Source organism: Castor canadensis, chromosome 5 (assembly GCF_047511655.1).
Source record: "Castor canadensis chromosome 5, mCasCan1.hap1v2, whole genome shotgun sequence".
NCBI lineage: Eukaryota > Metazoa > Chordata > Mammalia > Rodentia > Castoridae > Castor > Castor canadensis.
The window spans coordinates 99,918-117,856 of record NC_133390.1 but is presented as its reverse complement, the minus strand read 5'-3'; the positions used below and the strand labels follow the sequence as shown (position 1 = coordinate 117,856).

General features: G+C 46.6%; 1 protein-coding gene and 2 long non-coding RNA genes across 9 annotated transcripts in view; 2 read left to right on the top strand and 1 right to left on the bottom strand.

Annotated features, from left to right (window-relative positions):
- Window positions 1–65: 65 nt before the first annotated feature.
- Window positions 66–14,479, bottom strand: LOC141423166 (uncharacterized). Of its 3 annotated transcripts, XR_012447805.1 has the most exons (4): window positions 14,342–14,479; window positions 13,652–13,773; window positions 13,274–13,417; window positions 66–3,636 (listed from the first exon to the last, which is right to left on the bottom strand). It is a non-coding gene; the product is annotated as an uncharacterized lncRNA (long non-coding RNA). The 3 variants fall into 3 exon arrangements; XR_012447806.1 differs by lacking the exon at window positions 13,274–13,417; XR_012447803.1 differs by lacking the exon at window positions 66–3,636 and having other exon boundaries at window positions 7,315–13,417.
- Window positions 4,306–7,298, top strand: LOC141423167 (uncharacterized). The gene is made up of 3 exons (XR_012447807.1): window positions 4,306–4,993; window positions 5,259–5,331; window positions 6,813–7,298. It is a non-coding gene; the product is annotated as an uncharacterized lncRNA (long non-coding RNA).
- Window positions 14,470–17,939, top strand: part of Prmt2 (protein arginine methyltransferase 2) — a 20,925-nt gene continuing 17,455 nt past the window's right edge. For 3 of the 5 annotated variants that reach the window (XM_074072453.1, XM_020182042.2, XM_074072455.1), the window contains exons 1-2: window positions 14,470–14,608; window positions 16,248–16,360. In XM_074072453.1, the coding sequence (XP_073928554.1) occupies window positions 16,307–16,360 (54 nt within the window). In that variant the 5' untranslated portion in view covers window positions 14,470–14,608; window positions 16,248–16,306. Of the gene's footprint in view, window positions 14,609–16,244; window positions 16,361–17,939 lie in introns of all 5 variants that reach the window. The other 2 variants (XM_074072454.1, XM_074072452.1) reach the window with 1 other exon arrangement.

The following is a 17,939-nucleotide window of genomic DNA, read 5'->3' as shown; positions in this document are numbered from 1 at the left end:
CCCCAGGGACTTGCTGGAGAGCCAGATTTGCACACGGGCTAAGAACGAAAAGGGCCTGTCGGGCAGGAAGTGGGGAGTCAGCTTTTTGTGCCCTTCTTTTTTTTTAACTTTTTACATGAATATTGATGTTCCTCTAAAGGCAATGTTGGGGGTGGGGAGAGGAGAAACATGGATTAATTGATTCAGACTAAACAAATGTACAGCCAAGAACTGGAAGTTTCCAAATGCAGGCTGAGTGCAGGAGATGGAGTAGCTTGTGGCTGGTTTCCAACCAGGAGGCCCCTTGAACTTCTCCCAGTGGCTTCCCAGGTCTGACCCCCTTCTGCAGACAAATGTCCTGTGGACGTTGAGCAATGGTTAGCCCAGGGTTCCTCAGGGCTCCTGGGGAGCTGCTGGACTCAGCATCTGCAGTACATTGGGTACTTGCTGCTTTTAGGTACACCCTTGTTTAATTTGAGTGAGGACCTTGCACCTCAGGCCTCCCCCTTCACCCCGGGGTGAAAGGTCACAGGCTGTCAGAACTGGACATGCTTTGGAAATGTCACACAGGGCAAAGATGGTGTGTCTCTCACTGATGCCTGCAGTCAGCCCCAGGAAAGCCAAGTTTGGTCTTCCTCTTCAATGACGCCCTACCCAAGGTTGTAAATGTGGGAAACAGTGTGTGGGTTCTTGTCCACCAGCAGGCATTCCTTTTAACAAATTACACAGAAGTACTGGCCAAGCTCACCAAATACTCCGAGGTCCCCTGGACATCTAAGCCATAACAGGCCTAGAGAGGCTATGTAGGAGTCACGCAGGACTCCTGACCTGGTGGCCAGGAAATCCTTACTGACACCACTCCACAAATATGCCCTACAGATGGCACAGCCTGTGTGTCAGCACACTGAACTAGACACCCTGGTGTAGTCTAGGGGCTCACAGATTCCTTCCACCCCACCCCCCACCCCCCTGTTCTACAAGAGGGCCCTTCACTGAAGCAATGAGAAATACTTTAAAGAGGAAAGCCTGAGGGCTGGTGGAGTGGCTCAAGTGATAGAGCACCTGACTAGCAAGACTAGCAAGCTTAAGGCCCTAAGTTCAAACCCCAGTACTACCAAAAAAAAAAAAAAAAAAAAAAGGAATGCCTGAAAACCTTGTGGCTCACAGACTCCATGCACCATGTGAGTTTTGAGCATTGAAACAAACTCCCTGAGTACAGTAGAAACAGTGGCTCAGAGCAACAGACCCAAGCCCCAGTGCTCAGTCAGCTGACACGGGGCAAGCCAACTGTAAGGGACACAGTGCTCACCTCAGACACAGGGGCACTGACTGTAAAGAGCACAGTGCTCACCAGGGGACACAGGGGCACTGACTGTAAGGAGCACAGTCCTCACCACTCACCAGCAGACACAGGCGCACACTGCGTCTGAGGATCAGAACACGGCCACAGCCCAGTGCCTTTGTCCACAGAGATCTCTGGCGGTGGTCTGGTTAGCCTGCTGGTGTGTCTTACTGCCTTCAGTAGGAAAAGCTTGTCCTGGTAGCCAAAACTCTGCCCTGAGAGGGGAATCACCACCTCTCTGAGCTAGCAGTCCTAAGTCAGGTCAGACCCAGAGCCCCTTGCTTGATGAAAAAACCAGGTTCCCTGAGGGAGATCCTACACCATTGCCAAGAATTTGGACTGCAAGTCTTATGAAGCAATCTGTGGCCATTTACTAATGAGAAGAAAGCAGACTGGATCATGAAGGATGAGTAGATGCTGCCTCTGAGTCACACCCACTCCTGGGAACAAAAATGGCATAGGACTTTATGACCCACAGGTCCTAACTTGAGGTTCTCACAGTGGGCCCAGTTGGTGCAAGGATTTTCCCTATAGTTGTTTTTTCAGTTCACTTGTTCTTGCCTGTCATCTACTTTTCCTCTTAAATCCCTTAACATATTCATGATCTCTTAAAAAATTTTTTTGGTCTTATATTCCAACATTCTTGTCATATCTGACTTTGCTTATTTAGGCCTTCAAACCATTTTTTGTTTTTTAGTATGCCTTTAATTGTTGAAGCTGGATATGATGTACTGGGCAACAGGAACTCCTAAAAATAGGCCTTTAGTAATTTTATTAGTTTGGTTTCTGTTGCTAGAGTAGATACTTAAAGGAGGCTACTTTATAAGGAAAAGAGGTTTATTTAGACTGCAGTTCTGGGGGCTGCAAGTCTAAGCTCAGGTGGCCCCATTTGCTCTACTCCAATGAGGCCCTCAGCTACATCACCACAGGGTGGATGGCACCATAGTGGGAGCTTTGAGAGACTGCGCATACATGGTGAGACAGGAAACCAGGCAGATTTGGGCTCTTTCATAATATCTGTCTCTTGCAAGATTAGCATGAATCCCTTCTGAAGATGGTGCCACAGACCCCTACCTCTTAAAATTCCTCCATCTCTCACATCGCCACTCTGAGACCACCCATCTCAGCCACAGCACCCCTATGCTGTAAAGTGAAGGAGGCGCTCAGTCTTTCAGTGAGTTGTGCCCCTGACTGTGAACTTCACAGGTGGTGGCCAGGCTGGAGGGTCTGCCTTTGCCCTCGTGGAAGGTGGGGCCAACTGGGTTGGCATTTCCCTTCTGCTAGGTAGGTTGGCTGTGGTGTAACACAGTTTATCCTCAGGCTTCCCACACTGAGCCCCCAGTGGGTAGAAATGCAGGTTTCCCTGCCTGGCACCCTGACCCTAACCCCAGAAGCTCTGCTCAGATCAGCTGTGATTCTTGCTTTGTGTTGTCTGTCTCTCCAGTGTGGAGGACAGTGGTTCAGCTGCTCATGTGTGTGGATGGAAGGATGACTCCCAGGCTCCTTATGTGGAGAACCGGAAACCAGAAACAAGTGGCTAAGTTTTGAATGTATAAAATCCCCAACTTATATAATAAGACATTGCAAACATAGTCCACCTGTAAAGAGCAGTGTAGTGTCACTACACAAGAGAAAAGCCTTGGGCAGCGAAGCACCAGCCAGGAGCTGGTTCTTAAGCTTCTTGGGTTTGCTAAGAGGTGGAGACCAAGAGGAAAGGCACAGGCCACACCAGAGGCTGACTGACTGGCTTTGCTGTCTCTATAGCCAAGAGCCATTGCTTGATTAGTGGTCATGGTGTGTTGAGGACTGACCCACATTTCAGTCTGTGGTACTTTGAGGATGACTGGGAGTCAGTGATGGAGGCTCAAATCCTGTTGAGTTTGCACCACAGCACCCCTGGATGCCACAGGCACCCCCATGTGACTGACTGGAGAGGCTCTGTTGATCCAGGGAAACTGACAAGGTGGCAGGGGGCAGGGTCCAGCACTGTCACAAAAGGGAGGGGGCAATGCCTCCCAGGCCAGTGCCTTTCCACTCATGTGGTAGGTAGGGACCTGGTAGATTAGCAGGCCCTTCCCTGGAGGTCAGAGCCTCTGCTGCGATCTTCTCCAGTGCCTTAGATCTTCCTTCTCCTCTCTTCCATCCTCAGGCTTTCAGCAGGCCCCAGGTTGCAATTAGCATCAGGAAGAGGTCATCCTGGCTTGTGTTTGTCAGGAGGAGAGCAGCGATATTGTTTTCTGCTACAAGGGACAGTGCTACCCACCACCAAGCTGCTCACGAGGCTGTGGTGGCCGGTGTCCACAGGAAGAAAGGGCCTGTGTTCGGAAGGAAGTGGGAGAAGAGACAAAAGGTCCTGTGTTTACAGCAGCACTGGTTGAAGGGAGGGTTAACTGCTGTCCTCCCTACAGTGCCACTGCCAGACCCGGAGCCTTGGGTGGGGGTTGTGGGCTCAGATCCCCTTTTTGGACAAACTTTGGCAAGTGATAGTCTTTTTCAGCTTCAGTATGTTATGTGCCAATTTGAAGTGTTGCGGGCCAATTGATGTCAAGGGTCCTTGCCTTCTCAGGCCAGAGAACTGGCTCGTGAGGCAGCTGATTGACTTGTGAGCCAAAGCTGGCATGTGAAGTAGGATTTATTAGAGAGAAAGGAAAGGCTAAGCTAGAGCAATGCGGTGGAGCCTGGAAACCGGTGGCTCCCTGCTCAGGTGAAGGCTGGGGCTTTTATGGACATTTTAACTCTGGGTTTGGGTAAGGGTTAGGTGGGCTCTTTTCATTGGCCATGGATTTGTGGACTTTCTTAGAAGAACTGGTCTGTTTGCACCTTTATTGGAGGAGGGGAAACAATCTTGAGAGCATTTTGCTCATCAGCCCTGTGGCAGATCTATCAGACCCTGTATCTCCTCTTCAGGGTGCAGAAACGCAGATTTACAGCTCCTTCTCAGGACGCAGGAATCATAGTGCTTTCCATTGGGGATGGGATACTCACTCATCTGCCTTAGGTCTCTAGACCCAACAAGTGGGAGAGAAGCACTGTACCCTTTGAGGCTGTGGGAGTAATAAATGAATCTACACTTGTAGACCTGCCACAGCACAAGCACATGTGTCCACAGACAAGTGCCTAATGCCCTCAGGTGATGTTCATTAACATATGACAGCTACTATTTTTGTCTGTCAGAAGAACCTAGCACTGTCAGGTAACTCCTGGTCCACAAGGCAATCAAGGAAAGCAAAGAGCAGCAAATAACAGGACAGAGGTGTCTTTTTGAGCCAGACACAGGGTCCAACATGCAGCTGAACTCATTGGTTGACTTAAGACCCTGTGGGTTTAGGAGGCCTTGATTTGGCAAATGGTGATAGAGTATCAGTATTTCAGGGATGTAGCATTTTATGATTGTTGTACCGCTTCAGATTCCATGAATCCATTTGGTTTCATTACAAAGTCGGTGTCCCTTCCAGAAGAGCAAGCCCAGCATGGAGCCTGGAGCAGAAAGCAGAGCCCCTGTGTGCAGTGCCTGCTGATCTGGATCCATGGCAACGAGAGGCCCAGTGCAAAACAGCAGGGCTTTTGTTTTTGTTTTTGAATTCTCTAAGTTTTGAGAAGGAGCTGGAGGTAGGCACATGGAGGCACATCCACACAAAACCCTCTGTGGCCTGTTGCCCGGGAACCATCTTGGTGAGACGGGAGGAAGCATTTGGGCTGACCACGGGAGGGAGAGGGGGCACAGAACTGAAAGTATTTATTTTGATTGTACTTTTATAAGCTTTATAGGTTTTTTGGAAATTTGTCATAAAACGTCAGATTTAAAATTTAAAAAGCCATGGAGCTTGCCCTTTTGTTTTCTCTTTTTCTCACATTGGGAACATTTTTCAAAATACTTTATCAGCTGGTCTGAGAGCAGTGGTATTCAAAATACTTTATAGCTTGGTCTCTTCTTTAGGACGTATCGGGCCAGATCAGCACACAATACTCAGTCCCATTAGACCAAGTGGACAACTGATCAATAAAACTATGTAAGTACTAAGAATCAACACCTTGGTATTTTGCTTTTTATTTGGTGGTGTGGAGTTTGACCTCAGGGCCTCTTGCTTGTTAGGCACGTGCTTTACCACTTGAGCCACTCTGCCAGCACCAACACCTTAGTTTTTAAAATGTCTGTATGGAATTGAACTATCTCCAACAAGAATGATTTCGAGGTAGGAATGTGTGTGGGGAGGTTGTTTTTAAGATTTGAGTAGAGAGCTGGGTGTGGTGGCCCATGCCCTTAATATCAGCCACTTGGGAGATGTATATAGGATGTCCCAGGTCCAAGGCCAGCCTGGGCAAAAAGTGCAAGACCTGATCTGAAAAATAAAGTAAAAAGGGCTGGAAGCATGGCTCAAGTGATAGAGTGCCTATCTAGCAGTCTGGGAGGCCCTGAGATTGAATCCCAGAAATGCCAAAACATTTTTTTAATGATTTAAATAAAGAACAACCCAAATAAAAGATAATATAAACAATAAGGGCATATAAGTCTGGAAGCTGAATGCTGTTAGTTTTACTATTATAGGATGGTAATATCTTTTGCTTTTGAAAAGCAAACTTTACATTAAAGACATTGTGAAGAGGCTGGCATTGCATGTACTGAGTATTAATATAAATTAAAAAAATCAGAGGACACTCAGATAAAATCTTAGGAAGGGTAAACTACTTTTGGAATTACAATTTAAAGTTGACTCCATAATAAAATTAAGTTGATAATATTCTTGTAATGTGTAACATCAAGTTTAGCATTTAAAATTTATTAATATATTTCTAAATGTGTCTTATGTGATTTTTTTTTATTCATATGTGCATACAATGCTTGGGTCATTTCTCCCCCCTGCCTCCCCCACTCCCTCAGTACCCAGCAGAAACTATTGTGCCCTTATCTCTAATTTTGTTGTAGAGAGAGTATAAGCAATAATAGGAAGGAACAAGGGTTTTTGCTGGTTGAGATAAGGATAGCTATACAGGGCATTGACTCACATTGATTTCCTGTGCGTGGGTGTTATCTTCTAGGTTAATTCTTTTTGATCTCACCTTTTCTCTAGTACCTGGTCCCCTTCTCCTATTGGCCTCAGTTGCTTTTAAGGTATCTGCTTTAGTTTCTCTGCGCTGAGGGTAACAAATGCTAATTTTTTAGGTGTCTTACCTATCCTCATACCTCCCTTATGTGCTCTCGCTTTTATCTTGTGATCAAAGTTCAGTCCCCTTGTTGTGTTTGCCCTTGATCTAATGTCTTTATGCGATTATTTTTAAGTCACCAATTTAACTAATATATTCTTAACATATTGAAACATTCTTCAAGATTTCTCAAGCAGGATTCTTGCAACAAGCTTCTGAATTCAGCTTTCAGGAGTCCCCGGCCCAGCTTTGGGGCCACTGGGGCTCCTCTGGAGGGCTTGGTGAGGCAAGTGAGGTTAGGGATAGTGTGGGACTATCCCCCTCTTGGCTCAAGGACTCTTCTCCCTAGCCCACAGGTGAGAGGAGCCAGGTGATGATGTATTGTCTCCCACCTCCAAGTTCAAGGTGGTATAAAAACTACCTACCAAGAGACCCTGGCCTTCTTCTTCCCTACCCTCACCTGGCAGAACAGGTGACTCCCCTTCCCTCAATAAAGCTATTCTACCTCACCCCATCCACGTGTTCTGCTTGGATTCTTCCATTTGGAGCACAAGAACCAAGATCTTCTGAGACCAATGATTGCCAGTAACATTGGGACTCTGCCTCCCAAGCTGCTCCCCTGCTTCTGGCCCCTCCACTGGGCAGCAGGACACAGAGAACAACATTTTGATGATCACAGTTCACAAAACAAAAAACTCAGGACAAGCACAGGATGGTGGGGATAGAGGTCAGACCTCTGAGCCCAGCCTAGAGCAAACCCTAGAGCAGAGACAGATTCTGCAACACAAGTGATAGTGCTCCCACACTGGCACAGTGATTTTTGTGGCACCACGGTGCCTACAGGTCCTGCAAGCTCAGTTATCTTTAGACCTGTGCTGTGGTCACTATGGAGCTGATCTACAGTGCAGGGCTCTGGACCCCAGAGGTGAAGTTCCCCAGGGAGCCTGGCCTCGTCCCTGCTCACGGCAGCTTCTTTGGATCAGAGACCACCCTTGGTTTAAGAAGAGTGTCTTCAGGCCTACAAAGAACCCACATGACACATGGGGTAGACACAAACACAGCAATTCTTAATCAGAAGGCACAGCCATTCTGAGACTCACTCAGCATCTCTTCATTGTGATGGTGAAAGTGAGACTCGGAAAAGGAAAGTAAAAGTACTTGGTTACATCACCAGTAACTGTCAAAGCCAAGACTTCAGCCTGAGTCTCCCGCAGAGTCCACCTTCCCACTGAGGTGCATTACTACCTGCACCACTATACCATGGGGAACTGCCCTTCTCTTCAGAGAAACAAGAGAGGCTTTTTAAAAATATATTTTTATGAGTTTTTTAAATAAATATATATACATACACATGTGTGTGTGTGGGGGGGGTACTGGGGATCAAAGTCAGGGCCTTGTGCATGCTAGGCAAACACTGAACCACAGAGTTAATGTCCCCAGCCTATAAATTCAATATATATATTTTTAGCAAGGTTTCTAGAAAATATATGAAAACAAGGAAGGTGGGAGCCATGGTTTGAATGCATCCCCAAAGACCATGTGTTGAAAACTCAATCCTCATTGCAACTGTGTTGAGAAGCAGACTTGCAGGAGGTGGTTCTCCATGAGGGCTCTATACCATGAAGGACTAACGTTGAGTGGGCTTGTTGTTGCTAGAGAGAGCTGACTCTGTCCCACAGGCTCTCTTACCAACAGAAAGACCCTCACCACATGCAGGCCTCCATCTTGGCCTTTCCAGCTTCCAGAACTATGAGTTAATGAACTTATGTTGTTTATAAATTACCTAGTCTGTGGCATTCTGATATAGCAGCAAGAAGTGGACTAGGACAGTGGACTTACAGTTGATTCCTCAACTTTACTTTGCTAAGAGCATTTCTAAAAACATCTTAGTAGGAAGGGCTCTTTTTTTTTTTTGTGGGGGAAGGGACTGGAGTTTGAACTCAGGGCTTTGTACTTGCAAAGCAGGTACTCTGCTGCTTGACCCACACCTCTAGTCCATTTTGCTGTGCTTATTTTGGAGATGGGGGGGTCTCTCAAATTATTTGCTTGGGCTGACCTCCAATCAAGATCCTCCCAATCTCAGCCTCCCAAGTAGCTAGGATTACAGGTATGAGCCACTGGTGCCATCTGGGAAGGGTTTTGTATGCACATTTGAATCACTGAACTTTTGTCAGATTCCTTACAAATAAAAATCTATCATAAATCCTCCATTTAGAAGTGTTTTTGCTCACAGCTGACTATTAAGAAGTGGTCAGAACTCCAGCATCAGTGACTTTACATTCCCTGGACCACACACATACGAAAGATACTTCTCACATGACAGAATATTCCAGAGCTACTGCTGCAAACTACTCCAAAACATATGACTGAAAACAAAACAAAATATTAGCTCCCACAAGTTCTGTAAGTTAGGATTGTGTCAACTGGGGTCACTGGTGGCTTTCAGCTGGTGCTTGAGTTGGTCTGGAGGGTCCATGGTGACCTCACTTGTGTGTGGAAGGCTGTGAGACTGCTTCCCTCAGAATGCTCCCTCAGGCATCCCACTAGGGCCAAGAAGCTGCATGAGCTCTTCAGATCCAGCTGCTGAAGTCCTGCTGAGCTACTTTGTTATCCCCTGAGTGAGGCAAGCACCTTTCAGGGCAAAGTCCTATGTTAATGCACTTTCAGTGGCCTTTCCTTTTGTTTTAGCCAAAATGTTTTTGGAAAGACTGAGCCTTTTCAGAAGTGTGCTCTCCTTACCTGTAGTTGGTAATAAATCTTTCTCCTATCTCCTGGCCATGCTTTTTGGTTTTGCACTTACCAGGATAGAAGCCCACTGTGTTTGGTCACAACTTTGGTCACAGTCTTTCCTTACAGGCTGGTTGTAACAGAGGGGAATTTCAGGAACCTCCTTCTCTTTCTCGTCTATTGATCCCTCAGCAGATTCCCCGGGGTTCTGATTCTGCCTTGTGGACTTCACGTTGTCATTCTCCACAAAACGTAACCCACATTGTAGCTGAGTAGTTTTACCAGCCTGTAGCTGGAATTTGGGGGTTCAAAAGCCTCTTTTTGTTTTGTACTGTCTCCTCTGGTCCTTTTAGTCCAAGCTGGTGTATGACTCTCAAAAGTTTGTGAGTTTTCTATGAATTTTATTGATGTTCACTCCATTAAACAAAATACACACCCTGAATCTCTTTTAAACAGGGTCTTTGCTGGTCTTGGCTTCTTGTAAGGATGTCGTGGGACAGAGTTTTAGATTCTAAGATTCTTAGAATGTTTATTTAATAAGGAGGGACTGAGGGGTACTTCCACAGAAGTCCTTTTGCCCATCTAATAGGGCCTGTGAGGCCTCCAGTTAAATATTTCTGAATCTTGGTTCAGGAGTTTTACAGCCCCACCCTTAGCTTCACTGTTACCCTGAGACCACATCTTCCTGACGGGGCCCTGGGTTCAAGCTTTCCTCTGAGCCCTCTTCTTCTTTGAAATTCTTGTTAGAACATGGTAGTACAAGATTAGGAGTACGTGAATGGAAACTCATGCCCTTGAACCCTCAACATAATTACTTTTGCTACTTACACAAATCTCTGCCCAGCCCAGACTCTTGCTGGGAAAAGCTGCGAGCAGAATGTTCATTTTTGCAGTCTCTCACAGTTGGTTCCTTGGTCAAAAAATACTTGTATGCCTCAAACATATAACACTTACCCATACCAGGACCTCCAAAAATCTTACCTATCTTGGCATCAGGCTTGAAGCCTGGGATCTAATGACTTAAACCAGTCCTGAAAGCAGCAAGGGCTTCTCAGCAAATCTCTTCTTGTGCCAGAGACCTGGGAGCTAACAACACAAGTTGTCTGTGCCTCCTCCACACACTGCATAGATACATAGGGAGGCACAAGGGAGGTGGCCTTGGAAAATGGGAATGGAGGCAAACAAAGCACCAGGTGGTCTCTACCTACAGTTGTTCTGAAATCCTGCAGATGAGTAATCTAAGGTTCCTCCAGCCTGGGTGCAGGAAATACTCTTTGGTTAGAGCCTGACTAGCTCTGAGAGGGGCCTCCCACCCCATTGTTCTTCACTATCAGCGGGAGGGAGTCCATGTTATTCAAAACACAACAGCGTTTACAGAGAGGTGGCTCCTCAGCATGAGGAAGTTGGGGGTAGCAAGAGGCCTTGTTTCAATTTCGACTAAAAGTCCAAGCTGGGAATGCTCTTGCCAGTATAAATTCTTTAAAAAAAAAAAAGTCCCTGGGTAGTATTCCATTGCATGAATAAATCACAATTTGTGTGCCTATATTCCTGTTGATTGAAGTTTGAAGTTACCAGTTGTTTTTACTATCATAATGAAAGTTGCCATAAACATTCTTGGACAAATACCTTGGAGTTTTCTCTGGGCTGTAAGATAGGTGGATATTTTATGGACTGAAGTATGCTTTCCCTCCCAATTCCTATGTTGAGGTAATCCCCAATGTGACTGTGTCTGGAAATAAGATCTTCAGGTTTGATGACACCCTAAAGGTGAAGGCATGATCTGATAGGGCTGGAGCCTTTAAAGGAAAAGGAACAGACACCAGTGTCTGTATACAAAGAGGAAAGGCCATGTAAGGACACTGCCACGAAGGCAGGCCTCAGCAGAAACCTAATTTACTGAGCCCTGATTATGTACTTCCAGCCTCCAGAACTGAGAACACAAGTGTTCACTGGGTAAGTCACTCAGCCTGTGGTATTTTGTTATGGCAGTTGAGCAGACTGACAGCTGGTTGCTGGAAGAATTCAGTTTCTTGTGGTTTAGACTGAGGTCCAGCTAGCTACTGCCTGTTAGCCTCATGAGTCCCTAGAAGCTTCCCTAGATGGTCTTTGCCATGGTGATATCCTCAGTGAGGCCACTAGTTTTACCAAAGCCAGTAAGAGAGTCTCCTTATACCACAAAAGTGACAGCGTCACCTATCATATAAGATTTCAAAGCAAGTCATGGGTCTTGTCTACTCAAGGAGAGCACTAAAGGCACTGCTGAAAAGGGTTCAACCACTGGCAGTATCCAGCTCTCAACCCTTTTCTACAATCTGTTTTCTTAAAAAGCCAGACACTCCCTTCCTTGGGGTCCATGTGAAGTTCAGATCACATAAGTCCCACCTGTGTGGGCACACAACCCTTTCCCTGGTCCTAAGCCCTAACCACAAGGAAACCAAGTCACCCTCTTCCATTCTTTCTTAAGCCATTTAAGCCAATTTTTGATTATATATTTTGCAGCTATACTGCAAAGTCTCCATAGAGATTTAGGAACGTTATATCTTTCTATTGAGTTGACTTTTTATTATATGAAATAATTCTTTTATTTTAGCAATATTTGCCTTAAAATCAGCTTTTTAAAATACTAGTATGGTTTATATTGGTGAGGTATAGTTTTTTCTACTCTTTTACTTTCAACTAAAATGTTTCATTATATTTAAAGCTTAATTTCTTAACAGCATCTAGGTAAATGGCTAAAAAAAAAATCAGTAGTTTAAAAAACTGGCATGCTTTCTACTTTACATTTATCATTATTACAAATACAGATGGGTTTTCCCTTTGTCCCATCTATTCATTGCTCTTTTAACCTCCCTGACCACCTTCTTTTTTGTTAAATACTTCATTTTTCTATTCTTTTTAGTTTTGCTGGCATCATTGTATTTTTGTGAGATTGTGGTGTGCACTCTGGCCTATTTATTACAATACTTTTGCTAGTAGAGACAGAGCACCTACAACAGTTGAATCTCTTATTCCCCTTGCTCTTTGTGCTGCTGTTGGCATGTGGTTCATCTCTACACACTACAAATCTCCCAAGTTATAATTATCATCAATTTAAGGGGCATTTTAAAACTATACATATGCACTTACACTTTCTAGTACTCTCCTTCCTGCAGTTCTGGGATTCTGACTTCCTTCTGTTTAGGTACTTCCTTTAGCACAGGTCTGCTGTGCCAGATTCCCTGATTTTGTTCATCTGAAAATGAATGTATTCTCACTGACTGTTACTGACTTTCAAAGTTTTACTATGTGTGGGTTTGTGTGTTTCTGCTTTTCTGCTTTGATTTTAGTGAACTTAGGACAACTCTCAGCTATTTCTCCTTTTTTTTTTTTGGTGGTGCTGGGGTTTGAACTTAGGGCCTACTGCTTGCTAGGCAGGTGCTCTACCACTTCAGTCATTCCACCAGCCCTGTTTAGTGTTGGGTATTTTTGAGATAGGACCTGGGGAACTATTTGCCCCAGGCTGGCTTTGAACTGTGTGATCCTCCTGATCCCTACCTCCTGAGTAGCTAGGATTACAGGTGTGAGCCACCAGTGCTTGACCTACTTAAATATTTTTGCTTCAACCTCTCTTGCCTCTTTTTGGGTGTCCAACAGCAGATTCTTAAGTTCATTTCTCTTGCCTGTGTTATAGGTTAGGTGAACTCCTAGGATGGTCTGGACTCTGTTCCTGCTTCTGCTTTGTCCGGTCTACCATCCAACGAGTTTGTCATTTCAGGTATTACATGAGTTCAACTGAGGTTATCCGTTTGACTTTTAAAAAATATGTTTCCATCCTCTATTGACTTTCCCATTTTATGCCCATTTTGTCCACTTTTTCCTTAAAGAGTTTTAACACATGACCTCTTATTTAAGTCCTTGTCTCTTGATTATGGCTCATATTTTTCTGCTCTTCACATGCCTAGTAATATCTTTTATTGTATGTGGGATTCATGCCTAAAAGATTTATCCAAGCTCCAGAAGTTACCCTCTACCAGTAAGGGGCCCTTTCCTCTATCAGGCTTTGAGGGGCTGATCCTAAGGGTCCCAGGACTGGGCTGGGGGTACCTGCTGGTTTCCCAAGACTTGGTCCATTCTGCGCTGTGCCCAGCCTGCTGCTCCCAGGCTTCTGACTGAGGAGCTTCCTCAGCTGAGAGACTTAGGAGATCCATTTCAGCCTATGGAGTTCTGGCTTTGCGCTGTGGCTGTCATCTGATGGAACAAAATGGGGCAAACATCTCAAGGGAGGACACTGTTAGGTCTAGCTGTGAGGCCCTTTTCATTTCCACCCTACGATGTTCTAGCCCAGCTGGCATCAAGGTTTCTCTGGCTTGTCTGGGCCTGTGTGTCCTCCCCAGCGCCAAGAATCTGCAGGGTCTGGGGACTGTGGTGGGCCTTGGCTTCAGCAGGGGTACTGTGATGGGGCGGGGAGGGGAGGGATATCACCTGTTCTTTGTGCTTCTGTTGACACGAGGACAAACACCGCAGGTGAAACTGCTGGATAGAGATACAGCACAAAGCTTCCTCGAGCTGGCTCAGAGTCGCAGTTCAAAACTGGGTTATCTGACCTTCAGAGAAAGCAGGAGGGCAGAGATGACACCAAACCCCAGCAGCCCAGTTGTAGCTGGGACGGTGACCTTAGCAGGTCGGTACTGGACCGTCCATCTCTTCCTGCCTAGAAAGCCGCTGCCCTGGGCTCGGAGATCTGTGCCATCGGTGGAACCAGGTGCTGTCGGCTAGAACCAGCTGTCTACACCAGACATGCTGCAGTCTACACACCCAGCCCCACAGAGCTCCCCGCGTGGGTGGCAGTCCTTTCTTCCGGGGCCTCGCCTACGAGAAGGTGGCCGGTCACCACACGGGGTCCAAGCGAAAGGCTGCTCCCCTGCGTCACGTGTCCCTCCCCGGAGACAGCCCCTCCCGGGAGAAGACCCCTCCCTGCTCCGCCCCAAAGAGAACCCATCCCCGAACCCCTCCCCGGAGACAGCCTCTCCCCAATGGCGGCCTAGCCCCCCAGCCCCTCGCCGGCCGGACCTCTTCCGGTAACCCCCTCGCCCGCCCGAGCCTTGAGGCGGAGCCCAGACGACTCCGAGTTACTACTCTTGTGAGGGTGGGAGGCGTGGGCGTGAAGTGCACCTGTGCGGGGCGGCAGGCCCTGGGCTGAAGCTTCTCTTTGGCAGGTCCGTGCACTTTGCACCTGCGCAGTGGTTCGCTTCGTCAGCAGGCGCGTGTGGACTGCGCCTGCGCCTGCGCCGGACACCGAGCTCTGGGCGGGGCCTGCTCTTCGGCCGGCCTGCGCACACTGCGCCTGCGCGGGTCGAGGGCGGTGGCTCAGATTCCTGGTAGGCAGCGTTCGCCCCTCCGCGGTGTAGATGTAGAATTCAGCGGAGGAACGCGGCCGAGGTAGGTTTCTTGATGACCATCTCAGGCGGCTGGGCCGCAGATGAGGCAGGATATGCTGGCTAGGAGTCCTTATCATGCGTGTACGTTGCTGGCGTACTCAGGCCCCCGCCCCTTTTTGAGACCTGTGAGCACCCTCTCTGCGGGCGTCGGTTCCATGCAGCCTGCTGACCGTGAGCTCGGCGACTCCCTCACCCCGCCCCTTCTCCGACGCGCAGCCCCCAATCCCTCGCCCCTTCTCCAGCCCTGCAGCCCTCCCGCCCTACCCCGGCTCCCCGCCCCTCCACACTTCCCTAGTCCCTCACCCCCCAGTCACTCCGCCCTTCCCCCGAGCCCCACTCAGCCCTACCTTTCCCTAGTGCCCCGCCCCTTCTTCAGCTCCCCCCTCCTCTTCCCTAGCGCCGGGCTCAAACCCCCAGCTTCAAAGCCACGTCCCAGGGCCACGCCCTCCTAGGGCCACGCCCACCTCCCCCTGCAGGGCTCCTTCCGGCCACGTCCACAGGGCCACGCCCACAGCATTGTCCTGTGCAGTCCCTGTCCCGCAGGAGTCCCATCCTACCCTGGCTCCAGGCTTCCCATCGAAGATGTAATGTATGTAAATTAGTAAATATTTCTAATTACAGTGATCACAAAAATAAGTATCTGATCTTGATTCAGAAGGAAGCATACATTTTAAACAAAGAATTGCTGTGTAATTGAAAACATTCATCCCAGAGTGGGATAGGGTTATTCTGCCCCCCCCCCCCGCCCCCCTCTTCGAGAAAAAGACAAGTGCCAGGCAGGGAATTTTATTTATCTTCATTTTTTACTATGGTGGGGGGAGTTGAACTCAGGGCCTTGAGCTTAGTCCTCTACCACTTGAGCCACACCTTTAGCCCTTTTTTTAGAAATTGCTTTAGTTTGTTTCACATAGGGAAAAGCTAGAGGCTTTTGCCTGAGATTGCCTCAGACCTTAATCCTCCTACCTCTGCCTCCTTTGTAGCTGGGGCCACAGGTATTGCTACCATTCCTGGTTTATTTGTTGAGAGAGGGCCTTGGTAATTTTTTACCTGGGGTTGTCCTTGAACTGCAATCCTCTTAACTCTGCCTTCTGAGTATCTAGGATTGCAGGCGTTTACCACCAGGCCTGGCTTCTGGCAGGGAATTTTAATTGTAACTGAAGCTGTCGGGAGTTCCACAAAAAGCAATTGATACTGGTTTATTGTTGTCAATCAACACTGTGACCTATCAGAAACTGAAAGGCTTTTTTTTTTTTTTGCAGTACTGGAGTTTGAACTCCGGGCCTCACACTTGCTACACAGGCTCTCTACCAGCCTTTTTTTCTGTTGGATACTTTCAATAGGTCTCATGAGCTGTTTCCCTGGGCTGGCTTTAAACCGTACCCTGTGATCCTCCTGATTTCTGCATCTCCAGTAGCCAGGATTACAGGTGTGAGCCACTGGTGCCCGGCTTGAAGTTTATAATTTTTAAGTGCTTTTAACTTCTGAAAGATTGTGACAGTAAAATCCATTTCTATCCCATTCTTCACATTTTACTGTTATTTGGTAGAGGACCTTTATCGTGGGCTTTAGAAGTGAAGTGAATTTAATTATGAAACAGCATAACAAGCATTTTGTGTTTTTCTTTCTCTGTTTTAAAGTAGATGTGAAGGGGAAATGAAATAATAAAAGCAGCAGTTATGAGGCAGAGCCTAAGAGAACTATGGCGACACCAGGTGACTGTCCCAGAAGTGAATCGCAGGTCATCTCGGTCCTGGTACGTAAGAACCTGTGTTTAACCAAAGTGAACAGGGCAGAGAGCTGAGCATCAGTGCACGGGTGTGATGCAGCTTTCCTTGTCCCTCAAAGGGTGGCTGTCAACACCATTCAAGAATGCTTGATTTTAGGGACCAGCAAGGCAGGGGAATGAAAGTCTGTAAGCATGAGGTGCCAAGCTGGCTGGCATTGTGAACACTTCTAGGAAAATCCTTAGGGTGCCCCACACATCATGGTCTCCAGGTTACACTTTTTGGGCCTGAGCTGGTTCTTGGCTTTTAGTAAAGTGCCAGACATGGGGCCAGCAAGATGCTGAAGGCAGCTAGGTGCTAGAAAAGACCCATGTTTTCACACTGCTTTCTGCATGGTAAACAGAGTTTCACTCAGTAGTAAAGGAAAGTCAGATTTTAAGGAGGTGTTGATTATGTACACTAACCAACTGAATATTCTAATAAAAATGTTTTAAAAAATCAAACACTTTCATGTCTGTGATGTTAGCCTTAGCATTTTTTCCCTTTCCTTTCATCCTAATGGTTTTCTACTCTAACTGGGTTTTTATATATAGGAATTTTATTTATAGCTGGCTTATTTCATTAATCTGTTTCCTATAATTGGCCACAATGTTTTAATTCCACAGATGTCCTATTTTTCTTTTGAGAAACTTAAATATTAGGTCACTTACAGAATAATATTGTAGGTACCAAGTGCACATCTTACAGAGTTGACTATTTTCTCTCATATTTGCCCCAGAACACACATGTAAAGTAACAAGACCGGATGGTTCTCCAAACTCAGACCCATTCCTTTTTCTTTCTCCAGAAGCAAACACAAGTGTGAATTACAAAGTTGGTGTGTGTACTTCTGTATGCTCTTTACACATTTGTGCCTTGAAGACACCATTGAACGATGCATGATATAGTGTGTGTGCGTTCTAAAGTTTGCATACGTGACATCACTTTGTGTCACTGCAGCTGTACTTTTGGGAATTTGGCCTTGTCTGTATGTGGTGCTAGTCAGCCCTACTACTGCTGGGACCTCTGTAGCTGTTATGTGAACATGTAGGCCTGTGTAGTCCTCCCACTGTGCAGTAGGTGTACACATTCTGTCTCCGTTTTGTTGGACACTTAGGTGTTGCAGTGTCTTCAACCTCACAGCACTGCAGTAAGCGCTGACTCCTAAAGTGCTGAGGGAACAGGCCCCTTGCTGGTGTTGCAGATGGAAGGGTTGTGTGTGTTATTTACTGGATGGCAATTGTTTATTCCAGGTCATAGGTCTGCAGAAGACCATCATAATACCTCATAATACTTGAGACCATTAGGCTCTAATTTCAGTCATTTGGATGGGTTACAGTGGTATCTTGCTATTTTCATTTTTCTCATCACTTGTAAGTCTTGGTAGTATTTCACTAATCCTGGTAAAATCCACCCCATGTTACAGAAGATGCTGGTAATCTGTATTTCATCCCTTTTTTCCATTAATTAGTCTTTTTAGAGTGAGTTGGCTTTATCTTTTTAAAGAACCAATCTTGCCTTTGTTGAGTTTCTCTTGTTTTCTATTTGATGTCTACTAATTCTATTCTT